Raw genomic sequence first — 19,559 nt, 5'->3', positions numbered from 1 at the left:
AAATCAAAACACGACATGATTACACAGTTTAGAATATAAAGGTAATAAACAGAAGGAAGGTCAGATTATATTTTATTCTTCTCTGTACATCATGAAATAACAGCTGGGTGCATGCCAAAGACTAGAACCTTTGTCATTAGTGATGAAATTCAGAACAAAGGGCATGTTTCTGCAGAGATGAGACTGTTTTTCAGAGACTAGCTCAGAATGTAAGTGCAGAGAGTTCTAAAAACAAACTTACGTTGTCTGGCAAATGGAATACCTCAGATACATAATTCAAATAAAGAAGTCTGCCCTAGCTGGTTTGGCTCAGTGGGTAGAGTGTCAGCCTGTGGATTGAAGGGTCCCAGGTTCGCTTGCAGTTAAGGGCACATGCCTGGGTGGTAGGCTCGATCCCCAGTGGGGAACGTGCAGGAGGCAGCCAATCAATGATTCTCTCTCATCACTGATGTTTCTTTCTATCTCTCCCTCTTCCTTCCTCTCTGAAATCAATAAAATATATTTTAAAAAAAGAAATCTATGACTCTATTCTAGATCTTTTGGAGTTGTTGGCATGAATCCAAGGGCCTAATTAAAGCACTTCAGTGTTGGTTTATATAACAAGCATATATTCAGCAGAGAGCATGTACTGTCTAAGACCAATAATGGGTGAGTTCATCCAACTTATATTAAGCTCTAGCCACCACAGCATCTGATGATGAGGATGTTGATGATAATAATGAAAATAGTAATCAGCTACTATTTATTGAGGGATACTTTGTGCCAGGCCCTGTGCTAAGCACATTGCATGATTATATCATTTAGTTCTCATGGCAATGCAATGAGAGAGCTATCTAACTATTCCCATTTTACAGGTGAGAAACTAGGGATTACACAACGTATACTTGCCCAAGTTCCCAAAGTCATAAACTAAAAGATCCAAGACAGAAATACTGACAAATTAACTCTGGAATCCCATCCCTTAATGCCTCACTATACTGTCTCCCAGCCAAAGATGTAATAATGCCAAATGTGGAGGCAGATGAGTTTACAAACACAAGAAAACCGAGTCCGCATTCCTTCGTTTATTATTGTCTCCATCTAACAGAAGGTGATTTGGCTGGGCATGTTTTCTACAAAACTCTTCACCAGAGCGAAATGTTTATTACTGTGGAATTGCTTATTACAAGAACATAGCGATAACACAGCAAACACCACCATGGCCTCTGATGGCCCTGGGTGGAACACCAGCTTCACTCTTTACTAAGTTACCTAACTGCCCTGAACTTCAATTTAACTCACTGTAAAACGAATGAAGGAACAAGGCAACAACATAGAGCCCATGAGAATTTCTGGTTCACAGAGATAATTAAGGTTAGCCATATATGGGCTTCCAGTCAAGGGCCCAGGGTGTCCATGCCCAAAGGATTCCTTTCCAAAGTACATGCCTTTACAGACTATGTCAGGGAAGGGTCTGGAAGCAATTCTAGGTGGTCTGGGGGGGGGGGGGGGGGAGGCATCCTACCCAAACCAGATAAATTCAGCAGGGCTAATAACTCAGAGAGAGATATCCAATGTGATGCTGGGGTATTGGAGTAAAAGGCTACCCAGGAACCACTGGGTGTGAAAGCCCACCAAAGGCTCATTCCAGGATGCGTATTGTTCCCAGAAAGGTTATCACATTAACCCAGTGGTGCTCAACCTTGGCTGCACATTAGAATCACCTGGAAATCGTTTTAAAATCCTGATTTCTGGGCCTCATCCTCCAGAAATTCTGTTTCTTTGTTATGGGGTGGGGCCACAACATTAGTAACAAAGAAACAGAATTTCCGGAGGATGAGGTCCAGAAACCAGGATTTTAAAAAGATTCCCAGGTGATTCTAATGTGCAGCCAAGGTTGAGAACCACTGCATTATCCTGTTGGTGCTTTTACTACACAGTAATTTATCAGGAGTTCCTTAGGAAATGAAGTAACTAGATCCTCAAAGAAGAAAGAAGCAGACATTCAGAAATATTATTTACTAGAGGCCTGGTGCACAAATTCATGCACAGGTGAGGTCCCTCCATCTGACCAGTGATCAGGGATGATTGGGGAAAGGGGGGCCGGCTGGCTGAGGGGAAGGGCCACAGGAGGTTGGCCAGCCAAGGGGAGGAATTGTGGAAGGTTGACCAGCCCTGGGAGGTTGACTGTGGGAGTGCACTGACCATCAGGGGACGGACGGCTCCTGCATTGAGAGTCTTCCTCCCGTGGTCAGTGAACAACATAGCAACCAATCGAACGGTCGTTCAGCCACTTAGGCATATATATATATATTTTTTTTCACCTTCTTTTAAAACCAAAAATGAAAATAGAAAATATAGAAAAAATCTCACCTCCCTTTTTTTTTCAGTGAGCTTTCTACTTTTGGAATAATTTTAGCTTTATAGAAAAGCTGCAAAGATAGTATAGATAATTCCCATAGACCCTTCACCCAGCACCCTCTGATGTTAATATAAGCATGGTCAAACCTAAGATATTCACATTATTACACCTGCCTATTTTAAATCTAGCTTAGAGGTACCAGGAACTCAGTGTGTGCAGGAAGAAAACTGTTCCTTGGAAGCTCATGTTTCATAGGGAAGGCCACTAGTTACTTAACAAAAAAGACATTTGTCCTTGTGGCCAACAAGGCAACGGCTTGTCCAGAACCCACTTTCCCTTTCTTCCTCCATTATAATGTGTTCAGAGCAGCCAATACTTGCCAAAGAGCATCTGATTCATTGACTGCCTTCCAGCAGAGACATAGCTCTGGCCCATGCCATGTAGGTGGGCATCCCTTCCTAGATAAAAAGCAAAGTCTTGCTAAGTGATGCCCTTTACCCTTTATCTCTTTGTCATTCCATCTTCTTTCTGCCCTAAGCACAGCCATGAGGCACACTCAGAACACTAAGTCCACAAAGAACAGCAGGACAGAGAGATGGATGGAGCCCATGCCCACCTCATTGTCAGCCCAGGATTCCCCACAGTAGTCATTACTGTCATTACTACGCTTTATGTTATTTGTAGCAAAACACAGTGCTGACACTGTTCCAAACTCAGGTCGAAAGATAGGAAATCAAAGGTTTAAAAGACAAATACTTTCTATTCATTTGCAGACCACAACTTGTTAGAAAAACATGCTTGACTCAGAGGCCAAGAATGCTTACGCTGAAAGTCATGCGGGAAGAATATGCCTTCCGGCAACTCAGCTCTTTCTCCCCTGACAGAACTGGTTCTGGACAGTCCCTGGGCCTCACTTTCCTACCTGTGGAAAATAAATTACAATAACTTATTTTATCCAAATAAGTAAAATCAATCAACATATGGGGACCCAGAACTCTCTGGAAGACAGGGTTGCAATCATGCCAATGCACCATGAATAATATCCATCTTCTGCCAGCACAAATCCAAAGGATCCCATGGGGAAGACCAGGACTTTATTGCTCCTGAATTTGGGGCAATGTAATAAGTAACTCCTTTCTGGGCAAAAGAACAGCCAATGATGGCAGTCAGCGATTTCTGACTTGTGAAAATATTTTAAAAATCAAAGGAAATATTTAAAAAATCAGAAGAGAAAGAAGACACAACGGTGAAATCACTGGGGAAGGGAGAACTGTCACCATTCTGGACATGTGTGTGGGTAGCACCCAGCTTTATTGGGGTCCCCAACTGGCACCGGAAAATATACTAAGAAGGTGCTTCCTCCATAAACTTTCAGGAATCTTGGCCACAGGGGAACAAAGATTTCTGAGATAAGAGAGTGAGAAATGAAATATAGCAGGTCCTGGTGGGCACATTGGCTAAGAGAAACTGAGTTAAAGAGAGCAGAGAAGACTCTGGAGCCGGAAGTGGCTGGTGGGAGAATTGCAAGAGGAAGAACCAAGAGAGACAGCAGTACAGCGAGGGTGAAATGGTTGTAAAAATAATCGTTGTAACTGCCCAAGGAGAGCCTGGGGCCAAGACAGGAATTCAGGACCAAACTTCCCAGCTTCCAAGAGGGAAGAGGCCGATGCAAGGGGCTCACTCAAGAATTACACAAGGTCAGAGCTAGGAAAAATCTCCTGTGATAGGAAACAGAATGGAGATGTTTCATTTCTTAAAGGAGAGTTTCTTAACTTTTTGTCCCACTTTCCAGTCCCACCCTGAGTGTTATGGTCAAGCTCACACCCATAAATAACCAGAACTGATACCACCACAGTGCTTCTCAACCAGGGGGAGAAAGGGAAAGGCAAGTCAGAATCAGCAGTCTGAACTGTCCAATCCACCTGATAGGTTCTACTAAACCTGAGACCATAGCCTCTATGTCCCACTAAAAATGACCACTGAAATCCCACCGAGTCCTTACATGACCACAGAAAGTCAAACTGGGCACTTAAGACACAATTGCGGCCTGGCTGCCATGGCTCAGTGGTTAAGCATTGACCTATGGACCAAGAGGTCACAGTTCAATTCCCGGTCATGGTACATACCTGGGTTGTGGGCTTGATCCCCAGTGTGGGGCATGCAGGAGGCAGCCAATCAGTGATTCTCTCTCATCATTAATGCCTCTTATCTCTCTCTCCCTCTCCTTTCCTCTCTGAAATCAATAAAAATATATTTTTTTAAAAAGACACAATTGCATACCTTAGATACACTTCAATCGCATATATTGTGGGCTGGTGTTTTAAAACTTCCCCATTGTGTTGTAAAAACTTAGTGTGTGGGCAAACTGAGGATGACGTACTACAGGGAACACTGAGCTACAAGCTAATGGGAGTGAGGCAGGGGTGAGTAGGAGCCCAGGCTTCACAGACACAGACGGTCTGTATCTATTAGATCGGTTTCTGTACACGTGCAAAGAATTATAGGATGTCAAGTAAGAAGAGAAATATTGACACTGTTCACAAAAGACCTTTGTTCTCTATGCATAATACTTCTTTATCTTGGCAGATTACATCAGATAAGGCATCTCTCATTCCCTTCACACTTTCTATAAGGTAAAGCTTGGTGCAGCTACAGACCTGTTTTACTTTAACCAAAATCAACACCATACTGTGTGCCAACATGGGAGCCCTTGACTAACAAGCAACCTTGTTCCCTTATGTTTACATTGCAACAGCTTTCTGGCTGTGTGCATTTGCCTTGCTGCTTTGGATTCAGCTATAACAAAAAAGTAAAACAGAGCCAAACCATATCCCAGGGCACAGTAGGAAAATTCCCAGAAATTCTAAATTGAGAAAGTATATATATATATATATATATATATATATATATATATATATATATATATATCCTATATAATAAAGATGTAATATGCAAATGGTTGCTACATAACGACTGACTGCATAACAACTGGATCACGGATCAGCAGGGGGGTGGGGCAGCAAGCTACAAGTGGGGAGCAGGGGGAGGGGGGTGGGGGGAGCTAAGGAGGGCGGGGCAGCGGGCGGAGAGCTACAGGAGGGTGGCAGCAAGCTACTGGCGCACGGATTCGTGCGTAGGGCTACTAATATATATATTTAGATTAAGGCTGCTGACATAAGATTGTGTTTAAAACATCACTGAAGGCAGATTAAGAGAATATATTCTACCTAGTCTTAATATTTTTTTTTCTATTCAGAGTCTAACATGTGGGAGCTAAGAATGATTATGCTAGTTGCAAAAGCCTCAACATTGTCATCTAAAACAGGGGTAACAATACCAAGTGCACTAATTTGGGAGGAGGACTAAATAAACTAATAGCAGTTAAAAAAAAAAGTCTGTCATCTGTCTGTTGTTTTAGTCTGCTAAGCACTCATTTCTCTGTTGTAACAGAATTTCCTCCAAATATATATATATATGTAGAACAACACCTACCTGCCCAGGCTCAGCCAATCAGAGTCACTCTCTAGAGTTTAATCCCGGAGATAGCCACTGTAGAAGCAGAAAACAGCTAGAGCTCATTTATCTGGCTGTAGGTGGCTACAAATGATTTCCCCTTGGTCACTAGATTCTGGCACCTGGATCCCCAAGGTCAGTCTTAGCAAAGAATTCTGCTAAGTCAGTTTATGAGAATCCCCCACCATGGATATCTGAGCACTCTTGATCAGGTTCCTCACCTTCCATCTTTGATGTCTAAGTCCTTGATCTGCCTTTAGCAAGAATCCCCCTACCCATGCTGCCTCCTATTAATAAATTCCATCCACTGACCACCTCACCCTGCTATGCAGCTATGAATCCCCACCTGTTCTTGTATTCACCTCCCTTTCTGCAATACTCGTATTGCAACAGTCTTGAACAAAGCCTTCCTTACTGTTTTAAGAAGTGTCAGAATATTTTTTTTTTCAAATTGGGCAAGCTGCAATTTTTACTTTAGCCTCAAACATCTGTGCTTTTTCTTTCCTTCCCTTTTTCCTTCCTCTCATCCCTCCTTCCCCCTCTCTCCCTTTCTTTCTTTCTTTGGCCTGGCTATTTCAGGCTTAGGTTGAACTCTGTCCATGATTTCCATAACTGGAAAGATGGGTAATTCCTGTCTGGACCCAGCATCTCGCTCTCTTTATAGCCCCATGTTTCTTCATGGCCACCACAGTCAATGTCTCAGCTACTGTCTTCCAAGGGAGAATGGGACCATCACAACCACCCTCAAGCAGCTGGGAGGACTAAAAAGGTAATATGTGTAAAACCGCTTTGCGTCTTGCAAAATGTTATATAAATATATTTTTTAAACAAAAGAAAAAGAAAGACGGCTTGATGAAGTGTTGAAATTGTTGAAGTGCTCTGACTAAATCTTTGAAAGAGGAAATTATACGCCTGGACACAGCAGCAGTAGCCCGATTATTCAGGGTCAGCTGCTGCAGCTGTGAGCAATTTCCCCACGTGACTATCTGGTTTCCATCTCCCTCCATTTAAGGATAAGATAGCTGCATAGCAGCTAACACAGTTGAAGGAGAGAGTTTATGTAAATACAGAAATATGTCCATCACATTTGCAACAGTTACACAAAATTCTCAAGGTACCTAGGGATGACTGCTTTCAGAAAGAATCTTGTATGTTTTACGGGCTAACAGTTTTATAGGTGCAATATCTGCCAGACTGTGTGAGCTGATGCAATACAAGTTGAGATTTTTTTTTTTCCTGGTTAGTGCAGCTCATAATTAGCACCCAGTCTTCTTTAGTAATTTGAATCTTCAATCTACCATTTATAAATGCTTGTCTTCAGCAAGTTACTTAACCTCATCTTAAACATGAGAATTGTGATATCTAACTCCCAGAATTATTGAGTGGAATAAATGAGTAAATGAGTAAAGTGGTTAGAACAGTAGCTGGTGTATAAGGAGCTCTATAAATTTTAACTGTTATTCAGAATTGATCAGATTACATGCAATGTTCGCATTGGAGGGCCATAGAGGTAGACACTGTGCTAAAAGCTTTACCAACTACTATCATTAATCCTGACAGCAAGTCTATGCAAGAAAGAGTTACCACAGCTGTCCGGAATCAGAAGGGCCTGCTTGTGGAGCTGGCCCGACACTAGCACCTGAGAACTTGGCCTCCCTCAGAGTCCCTAAGTTACTACCTGACAAGGCAACTTTGTCCACCTGGGGCATTGGGTTCTGTTGTACCAGCCTGCCTAGCAGGTTTGTGCAAACACCATGATTTATGTGCTTTCTTCTGAAAGTCTGGAATGCTGGCAGACATGTCCCTGCTGAAGGAAGGAACAAGATCAGTGTGGCCCTGGGAGAGAGAATAGAGGAAGTGTGGGCCTGGATTCTCCAGACAACCCCTGGTATGTCTTTCTCCCTTGTGGATCCTTCTTTGTATCCTTTAACTGTCATAAATCTTAGCCATGAGCCCAACTATATGTTGAGTCCTTCCAGTACATGTGGGTGGTCATAGGCTCTCCAAAAACAAAACAAAAAATTCGTAGAGGTATACAGTGTGACTCTAATTTCATAAATTTAATAACCTGAGGAATGGAAGGGTTGAGATGTTGACATGACCACTCAATAGGTGAAAGAGCTGGGACCTAAATCCTGCCTGTCTCCCTCCAAAGATCATGTTCATTCCAGTGTGTCAGGCAGCCACACCTGATTATACACATTCTGGGCCAAAGAAAATTTCTAAGGCACAATGACTGGTAATTACGGGTGGCTATGCAACCTTGGGTAAATATCTAGAAGGTTTTTGAACTTCAGTTATATTACTGTAAAATTATAATAATGATACCAACATCATAGAATTGCTTTGAAGATTTAATATGATTATATATGTCATACATGTAAAGCATATACATATTAAATACATAATATATTAAAATCTATAAAGTATTTAGTCCAGTGCCTGGTAAAGGTAAACCTCAATGAATGAAACAACTAGATAAATATGTACATACATGGCCAACATACATATATTAGCATAAATATGTACATATATATATACATTCATATATATTGATAGATACACACATGTGCATACCAGTTAATTATTCATCTAACTGTTGCTTAATTATAGAGCATAATTCAGTATTTATAAATGAAGCTAGTTACGGTTTAATAAGTGGGCCTGATTTTACGTCTACCGGTTTCAATCTAGGGAACCACTCTTACTCAGAAATCTACTCAAAGTATGAAGGATGACTCTCTTTAATGCTTAACCTGTGAAATTAATCATTAGATGGACAATTCAGAGCTTTGCTTAAGACACTACATAGCATTAATCATTAGCTCTAACATACACATAAGTGGTGGCCATATTTGCCTAGCTTACGGTTAGAACTTGAGATCTAGCAATGAACTTCTGGAAAACTGGAACTCCCTTAGAAACTCTGAATTCTATATGGAGAGAATATTCAATCCTCCTAAAACCAAGGAAAGCAAACTTCTGTGGCTTAAGATCTGCTACCAATAATGCTGGATTTTATCCTTTCCATTGTGATTTTACGGCATTTATGTTTATAGCATTACAAACTTATGCTGTAATTGAAGTATAATTACTCACTCTTTGGAAATCATTTAGAAACAATTCATAGCATCCTCTATCTTCTCTCTGAAGTTGAGATGTGCAGTATCAGTCAGTAAATTGTAGCAGAAGGGGTTGGTTTTCTCCTAGAATTTGGTGCCACTAAGTTTTCTTTCTGGAGCTAAAACAACAGAACTAACTCCAACCCAAACACACCATTTTTCACTGTCGAAAACCTCCGTCATCCCAACCAACTCTGCATTCACACGTATTAGCAGTAATATCCATTTGGAAATTCCTACCCAATTGGCCTCATACAAATTATGTAACCTATTGGTGTCTTTGTTTCCTTATCTGTAAAATGGAGATGACAGAATACTTGCCCTATAGTTAAGAGTACTATGTTGTGCATTTAAAAACTTGTTAAGAGAATTGGCCTCATGTTAGGTGTTCTTAACACACACACACACACACACACACACACACACACACTTACATTTAACAACAAAAATAATATCTGCCTCAAAGAGTTTAATAGGCTTAAATAAGTTAATATGTGTAAAAATTATTAGAATAGTGACTGACATAGTATTGAATGAGTGAATGAATGAATGAATGAGTGAAAAATATATAATACATCTTCCACTGTTCTCTAATCGCTTCTATATTCATCTTATTATCCCCCAAAAGACTATAAACTGTTTAAGGCCAGGTACCACACTGGCACTATACTTTTCTATCTACCTTCCACTCACAGTGAACTTAACTCAGTAGAAGACATATTAGGCCATAATAAACAGTTATGAATTTGACCAAGCAATGTTGAATAGGAGAAAAACCCCCGGAATACACCAAGTGCCTTTCTAACCAATGCCTCTAGATCAATGGCTTTAAAAATACTTGACGCCAACACAGTTTTTATGCTGCTCATCAATACACACATGAACATGTCTATATGCTTATAGAGTGTATATTTAACTAAAATTAAAGTTTTGCAAAACAATACTTAACCTTAATACATAAAATAGGCTCTGATATTTTCTAGTTAAATCCAGTCCAGGGCATCTCAAACTTTCATGGGCATTCAAATCACTTGGAGTTCATGCTAAAATATAAGTCGGGAAACAAGATGGCGGCGGAATAGGCAGACACGTCCCAGGTCTTGTCCCGGAGCAAATGGAGTGAGCAGCTGAAACTAATAACACCCACCCCGAATTGGTGAAGTATACTCAGCTGGTGAGACAGTTTGCAGCCGGGAAGGGCAGAGTTCCCCTGGAAAGGTAAAAACCAGGGATCTGAACAGGAAAGTTTGCCAGACCTCTGAGCCCAGAGGGTCAGAGGGAGACCGTGCACGGCACACAGCCGCGTCTCTTGGGACAGACACAGCCCCTGGCTGTGGAAAGGAGATCCGCGGGACTGTTGGCACCGGGGCATTTGAGATCTGGGTTCCGTAATTACGGAGGACTGAGCTTAAAAGGGGCAGCCTGAAGTGCTGACCAGACCATGCAGTGCCGGTAAGAGAGGAGTTTACAGAGACTCAGCCTTCCCCGTTTCCATGGCCAGCGTTTGTTTGTTTTCACCGAACCCTGTACATAGGACATTTCAGATACAGACACTCACCTCTGCTGAAGAGCAGGAGAAGGTGCGGACGAGTGGAATCTGGGGAGAGAAGGGGGGCCAGGAGAGGTGGCAGCAAATTGAGCCCAGGACTTAGGCAGCCATTTTCTCCTGAGGCTATAACTCCTCCCTACAAGGCCCCAGGCAAGGAATACAGCCACACCCAGATTCCACCTGAATGAGATGAAGGATTAAGATCATCTGATTAGTCCCTGGGAGTTAACAGTGTCTGGCCTATAGAGGGCCTTTCAGTCCCAGCAACAACAACAACAAAAACAAAATCACAGACATTCCAGAAAACTGGGATCTTAAGCCAGCCAAAGGAATGAAATGTCTATTTTTCATTTTTATTTTTTTATTATTATTTTGTTAGCTTTTTTTTCTTTTTTCTTTGTTTTCCCTTTTTTTGTTGCTTTTTTTTTTTGCTTCTTTCTTTGTTCTCCTTATTTTTGTTTGTTCCTTTATATCCTACTTCTCTTCACATTATTTTTTCAACCACGTGAGCAGCAGACACGTGAGCGGCGCGCTCTTGTCCAGGGAGCATCAGCCCTGTGAGAAGTCTGCCTCGAGCCTAAGAGCAGCAGCCTCATGTGGCCTGCCCCTGTCCAAGGAGCAGTAGCTGTGTGAGCAGCCCTCCCCCTTCCGAGGAGCAGCAGTTCTGTGAGCGGCCCAGCCCCATTCGAGGAACAGTGGCAGCCCACCCTGGTCTGAGGAGTAGCAGCCATATGAGCAGACCGCCCACTTCCGAGGAGCGGCAGCCCTACGCAGTACGCACCGGTCCAAGGAGCAGAGCCACAACAGCCTGCACCTGTCCGACAAGCAGCAGCTGGTCCTAGGAGCAGTAGCCCCACAAGCAGCCCACCACATCAGAGGAACAACAGCAGCATGTGCCAGCCCCCATTCAAGAATCAGCAGCAACGTGAGCAGTCCGCCCCAGTTCAAGGAGTAGCAGCTGTGTGTGTAGCCTGCCCCCATCCAAGGAACAGAAGCCTCGTGATCAGCACATCCTCTGTCTGAGGAACAGCAGCTGAGTGTGAAGCCTCCCCCTACCAGCCAGAGGACGCACCACAGCTGTGAACAGCACCCACCAGAGGAGCTGCTGCCAACTGAGGAGCAGTTGCTACCACAACCACCTGAGAAGCAACCACAGCCCGAGGAGCCACTGCCACATTAAGGAGCAGCCCCTGAACAACTCAACATCTAGATATGTCGGTGAGATCAAACATGGGTAGACAAAGAAACCCCCAAAGGAAAGAAAAGGAGGACTCACCAGAAAAGCAGCTAAGTGAAACAGAGGCATGCAGCATGACAGAAAAAGAATTCAGATTAAGGGTCCTAGAATGCATAAACCGGATGGAGGAAAAAATCAACAACTTATGCAAGAATCAAGAAGAAACGGATGAAAAAATCAATAAACTATGTAAGAACCAAGAAGAAATGAAGAGTGATATAGCTGCAATAAAAAACACCATTGAAAGTTTCAACAGTAGACTAAAAGAAGCGGAGGACCGAATTAGCGAATTAGAAGACATGGAAACAAAAAACACACCCAAACTGAACTGCAATTGGAGAAAAAAATTAAAAGACAGGAGGAGAGCCTAAGGGAGCTATGGTACAACATGAAACGAAACAACATACGAATAACAGGGGTGCCAGAACAACAGAAAGAGGAACAAGGTTTAGAAAACCTATTTGAAGAAATAATATCAGAAAAATTCCCTGAGGTGGGGAAGAAAAAAGTCACACAAGCACAAAGAGTCCCAAACAAGGTGAACCCGAAAAGACCCACAGCAAGACACATCATAATTATCATGGCAAATGTTCAGGACAAAGAGAGAATCTTAAAGGCTGCAAGAGAGAGACAGAAAGTTACATACAAGGGATCTCCCATTAGATTATCAAATGATTTCTCAACAGAAACACATCAGGCCAGAAAAGAATGGACAGAAATTTACAAAGTGATGCAAAGCAAAGGACTGAATCCAAGAATACTCTATCCAGCAAGGCTATCATTCAAAATTGAAGGGGAAATAAGAAGCTTCACAGACAAAAAGGCTAAGGGAGTTTATCACCACCAAGCCAGCAATGCAAGAAATGCTAAAGGTACTGGTGTAAAAAGAAGAAATAAAAAGCTCAGAAAGAAAACAGCCACAAAAAATAGAAATGGCTACAAACAAGTACCTTTCAATAATAACTTTAAACGTAAACAGCCTAAATGCTCCAACCAAAAGACATCGAGTGGATGAATGGATAAAAAAAACATGACCCATACATTTGCTGTCTACAAGAGACCCACCTCAGAATAAGGGACTCACACAGACTGAAAGTGAAGGGATGGAAAAATATCTTTCAGGCAAATGGAAATGAAAAAAAACTGGGGTAGCAATACTTATATCTGACAAAATAGACCTCAGAGTGAAGGCCATAACAAGAGATAAGGAAGGCCACTTCATAATACTAAAGGGATCAATACAACAAGAGGATATAACCCTGATAAACATATATGCACCCAATTCAGGAGCACCCAAATACATAAAGAAACTCCTGGAAGATATCAAGGGAGAGATCGACAACAATACAATCATAGTAGGGGACTTTAATACACCACTGGCATCACTGGATAAATCCTCTATTGGCAAAGAAACAGCAATCCTAAATGACTCACTAGATCAGATGGACTTAATTGATATCTTCAGAACATTTCACCCCAAAGCCATGGAATATATACTCTTCTCAAGTGCTCATGGGACATTTTCAAAAATAGACCACATATTGGGTCACAAACAAAGTCTCCCCAATTTCAAGAAGATTGAAATCATACCAAGTATCTTCTCAGACCACAAGGGCATACTATTAGAAATAAACTACAATAAAAACAACCCAAAATACTCTAACACTTGGAAGCTGAATAGCATGTTATTAAATATTGATTGGGTTACCAATGAGATCAAAGAAGAAATTAAAAACATCCTGGAAACTAATGACAATGAAAACACAACAATCCAAGTATTAGACATTGCAATTAGACAAGAAAAAGAAATAAAAGGCATCCAAATTGGAAAAGAAGAAGTAAAACTGTCCTTATTTGCAGATGGCATGATATTATACATAAAAAACCCTAAAGACTCCATAAAAAAACTATTAGACTTAATAAATGAATTCGGCAATGAAGCAGGATACAAAATTAATGCCAAGAAATCTGTGGCATTTCTATACACCAATAGTGAACTTACAGAAAGAGAGACTAAAAAAACAATCCCATTTACCATTGCACCAAAAAAATTAAGATACCTAGGATAAACTTACCTAAAGAGGTAAAAGACCTCTACTCAGAAAACTACAGGACATTGAAAAAAGAGATAGAGGAAGACATAAACAGATGGAAGAACATACCATGTTCTTGGATTGGTATAATCAACATCATTAAAATGTCCATACTACCCAAAGCAATCTATAAATTCAACGCACTTCCCATTCAAATACCAACGGCATATTTCACAGACCTAGAACATACTCTCCAAAAATTCATCTGGAATAAAAAAACGACCCCGAATAGCTGCAGCGATCCTGAGAAAGAACAAAGTAGGTGGGATCTCAATACCATATATCAAGTTGTATTCCAAAGCCACTGTTCTCAAAACTGCCTGGTACTGGCACAAGAACAGGCATATAGATCAATGGAATAGAATAGAAAGCCCAGAAATCGGCCCGAACCAATATGCTCAATTAATATTTGACAAAGGAGGCAAGAACATACAATGGAGTCAAGATAGTCTCTTCAATAAATGGTGTTGGGAAAATTGGACAGATACATGCAAGAAAATGAAACTAGACCACCAACTTACAACATACACAAAAATAAACTCAAAATGGATAAAGGACTTAAATGTACGATGGGAAACCATAAAAATTCTAGAAGAATCCAAAGGCAACAAAATCTCAGACATATGCCGAAGCAATTTCTTCACTGATACAGCTCCTAGGGCATTGGAAACTAAAGAGAAAATAAACAAATGGGACTACATCAAAATAAAAAGCTTCTGCACAACAAAAGAAACCATCAACAAAACAACAAGAAAGCCCACTGCATGGGAGAACATATTTGCCAATGTTATCACTGATAAGGGTTTAATCTCCAACATTTATAGGGAACTCATACAACTTAACAAAAGGAAGATAAACAATCCAATCAAAAAATGGGCAAAGGACCTAAATAGACACCTTTCAAAAGAGGACATTCAGAAAGCCAAGAGACATATGAAAAAAGAGGCATGCTCAAAGTCACTAATCATCCGAGAGATGCAAATCAAAACAACAATGAGGTACCATCTCACACATAGTACATCTCAGAATGGCTATCATCAACAAATCCACAAACGACAAGTGCTAGAGAGGATGTGGAGAAAAAGGAACACTCATGCACTGCTGGTGGGAATGCAGACTGGTGCAGCCACTATGGAAGACAGTATGGAGTTTCCTCAAAAAACTACAAATGGAACTTCTATTTGACCCTGTGGTCCCACTTCTAGGAATATATCCCAAGAAACCAGAAACACCAATCAGAAAGGATATATGCACCCCTATGTTCATAGCAGCACAATTCACCATTGCTAAGATCTGGAAACAGCCTAAGTGCCCATCTGTAGATGAATGGATTAGAAAACTGTGGTACATCTACACGATGGAGTACTATGCTGCTGTAAAAAAGAAGGAACTCTTACCATTTGCAACAGCATGGGTGGAACTGGAGAGCATTATGCTAAGTGAAATAAGCCAGTCAATGAAGGAAAAATACCACATGATCTCACTCACTTATGGATAATAAAGACCATTATAAACTTATGAACAAAAATAGATACAGAGGCAGAGCTGCCTCAAACAGACTGTCAAACTACAGCGGGAAGGCTGGGAGGGTTGAGGGGCAGGACGGGGGTGGGGTAAGAGATCAACCAAAGGACTTGTATGCATGCATATAAGCATAACCAATGGACATAAGACACTGGGGGGTAGGGGAGGCCAGAGGATTGTCAAGGGTGGGGGAAAAAAGGAGACATATGTAATACTCTTTGTAATACATTAAGCAATAAATAATTTAAAATTAAATAAATAAATAAATAAATAAAATATAAGTCGGATTCAGCAGAACGTGGGCAGGATCAGAGAGTCTGAATTTCTATCATGCTCCCAGTGACACTCTGGGTCCATGGACCACACTTTGAGTAGTAAGAGTCTAGTCTAGTCTAGTCTATTTAAAATAATTTTTATTGCTGGAATGGCTTTCTAAATTTATTTCATAGCCCAATAAAGAAAGAGTTGCAATCTGCTGTTTGTAAAACACAGCTCCAAGTAATTTCAAAAGTTTCTTTCATCTCTCTCTATAATTCCGCTGTTATCTTCCTAGCCTTGGGAAGAGAAGTCTTAGGCCTACACAGAAGAGGGGGCAGGGAGTTCAAAGGAAGAATGTCTCAAGTATTACCTTTCAACTTGTCTTAGGCTGAAATTCCTGTCTGATTCCCAGCCCTTTTCTCACCATTCTGAGCCTACACCTTGCCGTTATGTTAATAAATGTTTGAGCACTTATTAAAAACAGAACACTGAACCAAGTATTTTATATCTAATCCCATATACTCCTGCAACCACTCTATGCAGGGATTCCCATTTCACAGATGACAGGAGGTAATAGCTGGTAGAGCTGGTGTTCCAGAGATTATGTTCTTGTGACAGCCAGCCTCCAAGATGGTTCCAATGATCCTTGCCACCTGGTGTTCACACTGAATAGAGCTGACCTGTAAGCAATAGAGTACTGAGGAAGTGACAGTGTGTGACTTTCTAGGCTCAGTTAGAAAACACTGTGGCTTCTGTCTTGCACTCTGTTGGACAACTCCCTCTAGAAGAAGCCAAGCTGCCATGTCATGAGAATTCTCAAGCAGCCTTATGAAGAAGTCTACACAGCAATGATCTGACACTTCCTGCCAACAACCAGCACCAACTTGTTAGGCACACAAGTGAGCCACTGTGGAAGTAGATCCTCCATCCAGTCTGTCAAGCTTTCAGGTAGCTCCACTGATAATATATATATATATATATATATATATATATATATATATATATATATATATATTGTTGATAGTATTACAGATATCTCCCATTGTCCGCTCTTTTAACACCCTCCTCTCAGCCCCTACTCCCCTCCCCTGCCCTGCCCAGGTCTTCACTACCCTATCGCCCATGTCCATGGGCTATGCATATAAGTATATAAGTTCTTTGGTTTATGTCTTCTTGTCCCTTTAACCCCCACATCAAGGTATGTCAGTCTGTTCCATGCTTCCATACTTTGGATCTTATCTTGGTGGTCAATTGATTTTGTTCGTTAGATTCCACAAATAAGTGAGATCATGTGATATTTGTCTTTCTCAGATTGGCTTATTTCACTTAGCATAATATTTTCCAGGTCCATCCTGGAAAGAGGGTAAGAAATCCCTCTTTTTTATAGCTGCATAGTATTTCATAGTGTAAATGTCCCACAGCCCACTGACATCTTGACTACAACCTCATGAAGACCTCAAGAGAGATCCATCCAGTTAAGTCACTCCCAAATTCCTGACCCACAGAAACTGTGTGAGAAAATATTATTTCTTATTATTTTCTGCCATTAAGTTTTAGGGTCATTTCCTATGCAATACATAACTAATATAGTTCTTAGCCATAGGTTATATTGCATCATTATGATTCAGCCCAAAAAGGAAAGTGAAAGTTTTATGAAGGTCATTTGGATTACTTCTTCACTGTGGCAGCTCATACCATGCATGGTTCAGCAAATTTTCTTTCTTTTTTAATTTAAAATGTATTTTTCAATTAAAGTTTACATTCATATTATTTTGCATTAATTTCAGGTATACAGCATAGTGGTTAGACAATCATATACTTTACAAAGTGTTCCCCCCTGATATTTCCAGTACCCACCTGGTATCATGCATAGTTATTGCAATATTATTAACTATATTCCCTAGGCTGTACCCCTGTGAATATTTTGCAATTACAATTTGTACTTCACATTTTCCACCCAGTTCCCCTAAGTCCCTTCTCCGTTTCAGCAAATTTTCATTCTCCCCTTGCAACCAACATTGTGAGAGGCATTAATTCCCCTTCAGACCTGACCAGATTAGTTCCTGTAGTCAGCTGGGTATGGGAGTAATGTTAAATCATATCAAATATAACTTTTTAGAGATGCTACAAGGATCTGCCTGCCCTCTTTAGCTTCTTCCCTCATTTGTAAAAATAATATATCCCAAAGAGTGGAAGTTCCTTTAGCCTGGGTCCCAAAATGAGAAGGCATGGAACTTGACCTCTAGCTAAGCTGAGCCCAAGCAGAGGCACAGTTGACTTATAGACCTACGAGTGAGAAGTAAATGTTTATGGTGGTAATCCACAAGATTTCAGGTTTGCTTGTTACCACAGCAAAAACTGACCCATACACTCACCATGCTGTATGATGCCATACTCCATAAGCCGGTGGCACAGTTGCTCTGCCTCTTTCCTTGTCGTGGCCTCACCTTCCTGAACCAGCCAATCCAGGAATTCAGATGCCATGAAGGTGCGCTCATACTTGACTCCCTCCTCTTCCCGGGGCTGCAGGAGTGTGTGTTCAGGGCTCATCAGCCTGGGAGGGAAAAAGGGACAAAAAATAAACCTATACAAAAGGAAAAGAGCTCATTTGAAATCCTACATCAGAGGCTTCTGAGTGGCATCACAGCAAAGTTGTCAGACAGACAGATATGGCTGTCATGTGCTGCCACAAATGTAATTTTTAAGAGAAGGATCTGCTTCAGATGTGAACAAGATGCTTTTTCTCCTAGTAATTAGAGAAAAAAACAAAAACTGAAAATGCCATGGAAACTTTAGCATTAGCAGATTGCATTTGGTTTAGCCATCTTGAAAAGGAGTTACAATTTACTGACTAAGTCCCACCCTACCTTTCTACAAAGGCTAATATTTCTTTCCCAAAGGCATTAGTCCATTTCCCAAATTGCTGTTCTTTTTGCTGTGGACTGAGGGTCTGTGTCTTTCCAAAATTCATATACTCAAATGGTAATGCCCAATGTGATGGTATTTAGAGATGGGGCTTTGGGGAGGTGATTATTTCATGAAGTCGGGGCTCCCATGATGAGGTTACCACACTTACAAGAAGAGCTACAAGAGCCTGGCCACCAGATAGCTCAGTTGGTTAGAGCATTGTCTCAATACACCATAGTTGTGGGTTCAATCCCTGGTCAGGGCACATTCAAGAATCAACCAGGGAATGCATAAATAAATGGAACAACAAATCAATGTTTCTCTCTCTCTCTCTCTCTCTCTCTCTCTCTCTCTCTCTCTCTCTCTCTCTCTCTCACACACACACACACACACACACACGAAAGAAATAGCTACAAGGCTGCTTTCCCAGGGTTAGTAACAACTGAGTTGGTATGAGCAATAAGGATTATATTTGATATAATAATGACTAAGCCCTTCTTAGAAGATGGAAAGGACAGCTGCTACATATACATCAACACTAGTGACAAAATCATAAGACATTCTCTAGTCTCATGCTTCTTCCCAATATGACTTCACTGTTTCTCCCATTAAGAAATTGAGTCTACTTCTTCTTCCCTTGAACCTGGGCTGGCTTTGTGAACTGCACTGACCAGCTGCATGCAGCAGAAATGACATATGAGACTTGCAGCTCCCACCTTCACCCCCTTGTAATGCCATGATGAGATAGCCATGTAAGAAAGCAAATCCCACTTACTGGAGGTAAAGAGGTCACAGAGAGAACTGAGAGAACTGAGGCAATAGCCAGCACCAATTCTCGGACATGTGAATGAGGCCATCCGGATCTTCCTGCCCAGGTGACTCTCCAACAACCATATGAACGAGCCCAAGATGAAACCAATAAGGGAAACTCCACACAACCCACAGAATCCAGAGAAATAATACATCATTGTTGCCTTAAACTACTAAATTTGGGGGGGAATTGTTTTACAGGAAG

The 19,559-nt window shown here is 41.2% G+C and overlaps 1 protein-coding gene across 3 annotated transcripts in view; it reads right to left on the bottom strand.

Annotated features, from left to right (window-relative positions):
- The window catches only part of DEPTOR (DEP domain containing MTOR interacting protein), a 130,670-nt gene that overhangs the window by 48,487 nt on the left and 62,624 nt on the right, over positions 1–19,559 (bottom strand). For 2 of the 3 annotated variants that reach the window (XR_004972472.1, XM_036338163.1), the window contains exons 4-5: positions 18,013–18,191; positions 10,535–10,573 (exon numbers count right to left, since the gene is read on the bottom strand). Coding sequence is in view for 2 of the 3 variants with exons in the window: in XM_036338163.1 (XP_036194056.1) it covers positions 10,535–10,573; positions 18,013–18,191 (218 nt within the window). In the remaining variant the exon portion in view is untranslated. The remainder of the gene's footprint in view (positions 1–10,534; positions 10,574–18,012; positions 18,192–19,559) is intronic. The other variant, XM_036338164.1, reaches the window with a different exon arrangement.

This window comes from Myotis myotis, unplaced genomic scaffold (assembly GCF_014108235.1).
Source record: "Myotis myotis isolate mMyoMyo1 unplaced genomic scaffold, mMyoMyo1.p scaffold_m19_p_16, whole genome shotgun sequence".
Lineage (NCBI taxonomy): Eukaryota > Metazoa > Chordata > Mammalia > Chiroptera > Vespertilionidae > Myotis > Myotis myotis.
Note: the sequence above shows the minus strand (reverse complement) of the source record. Positions and strands in the feature narration are given on the sequence as shown.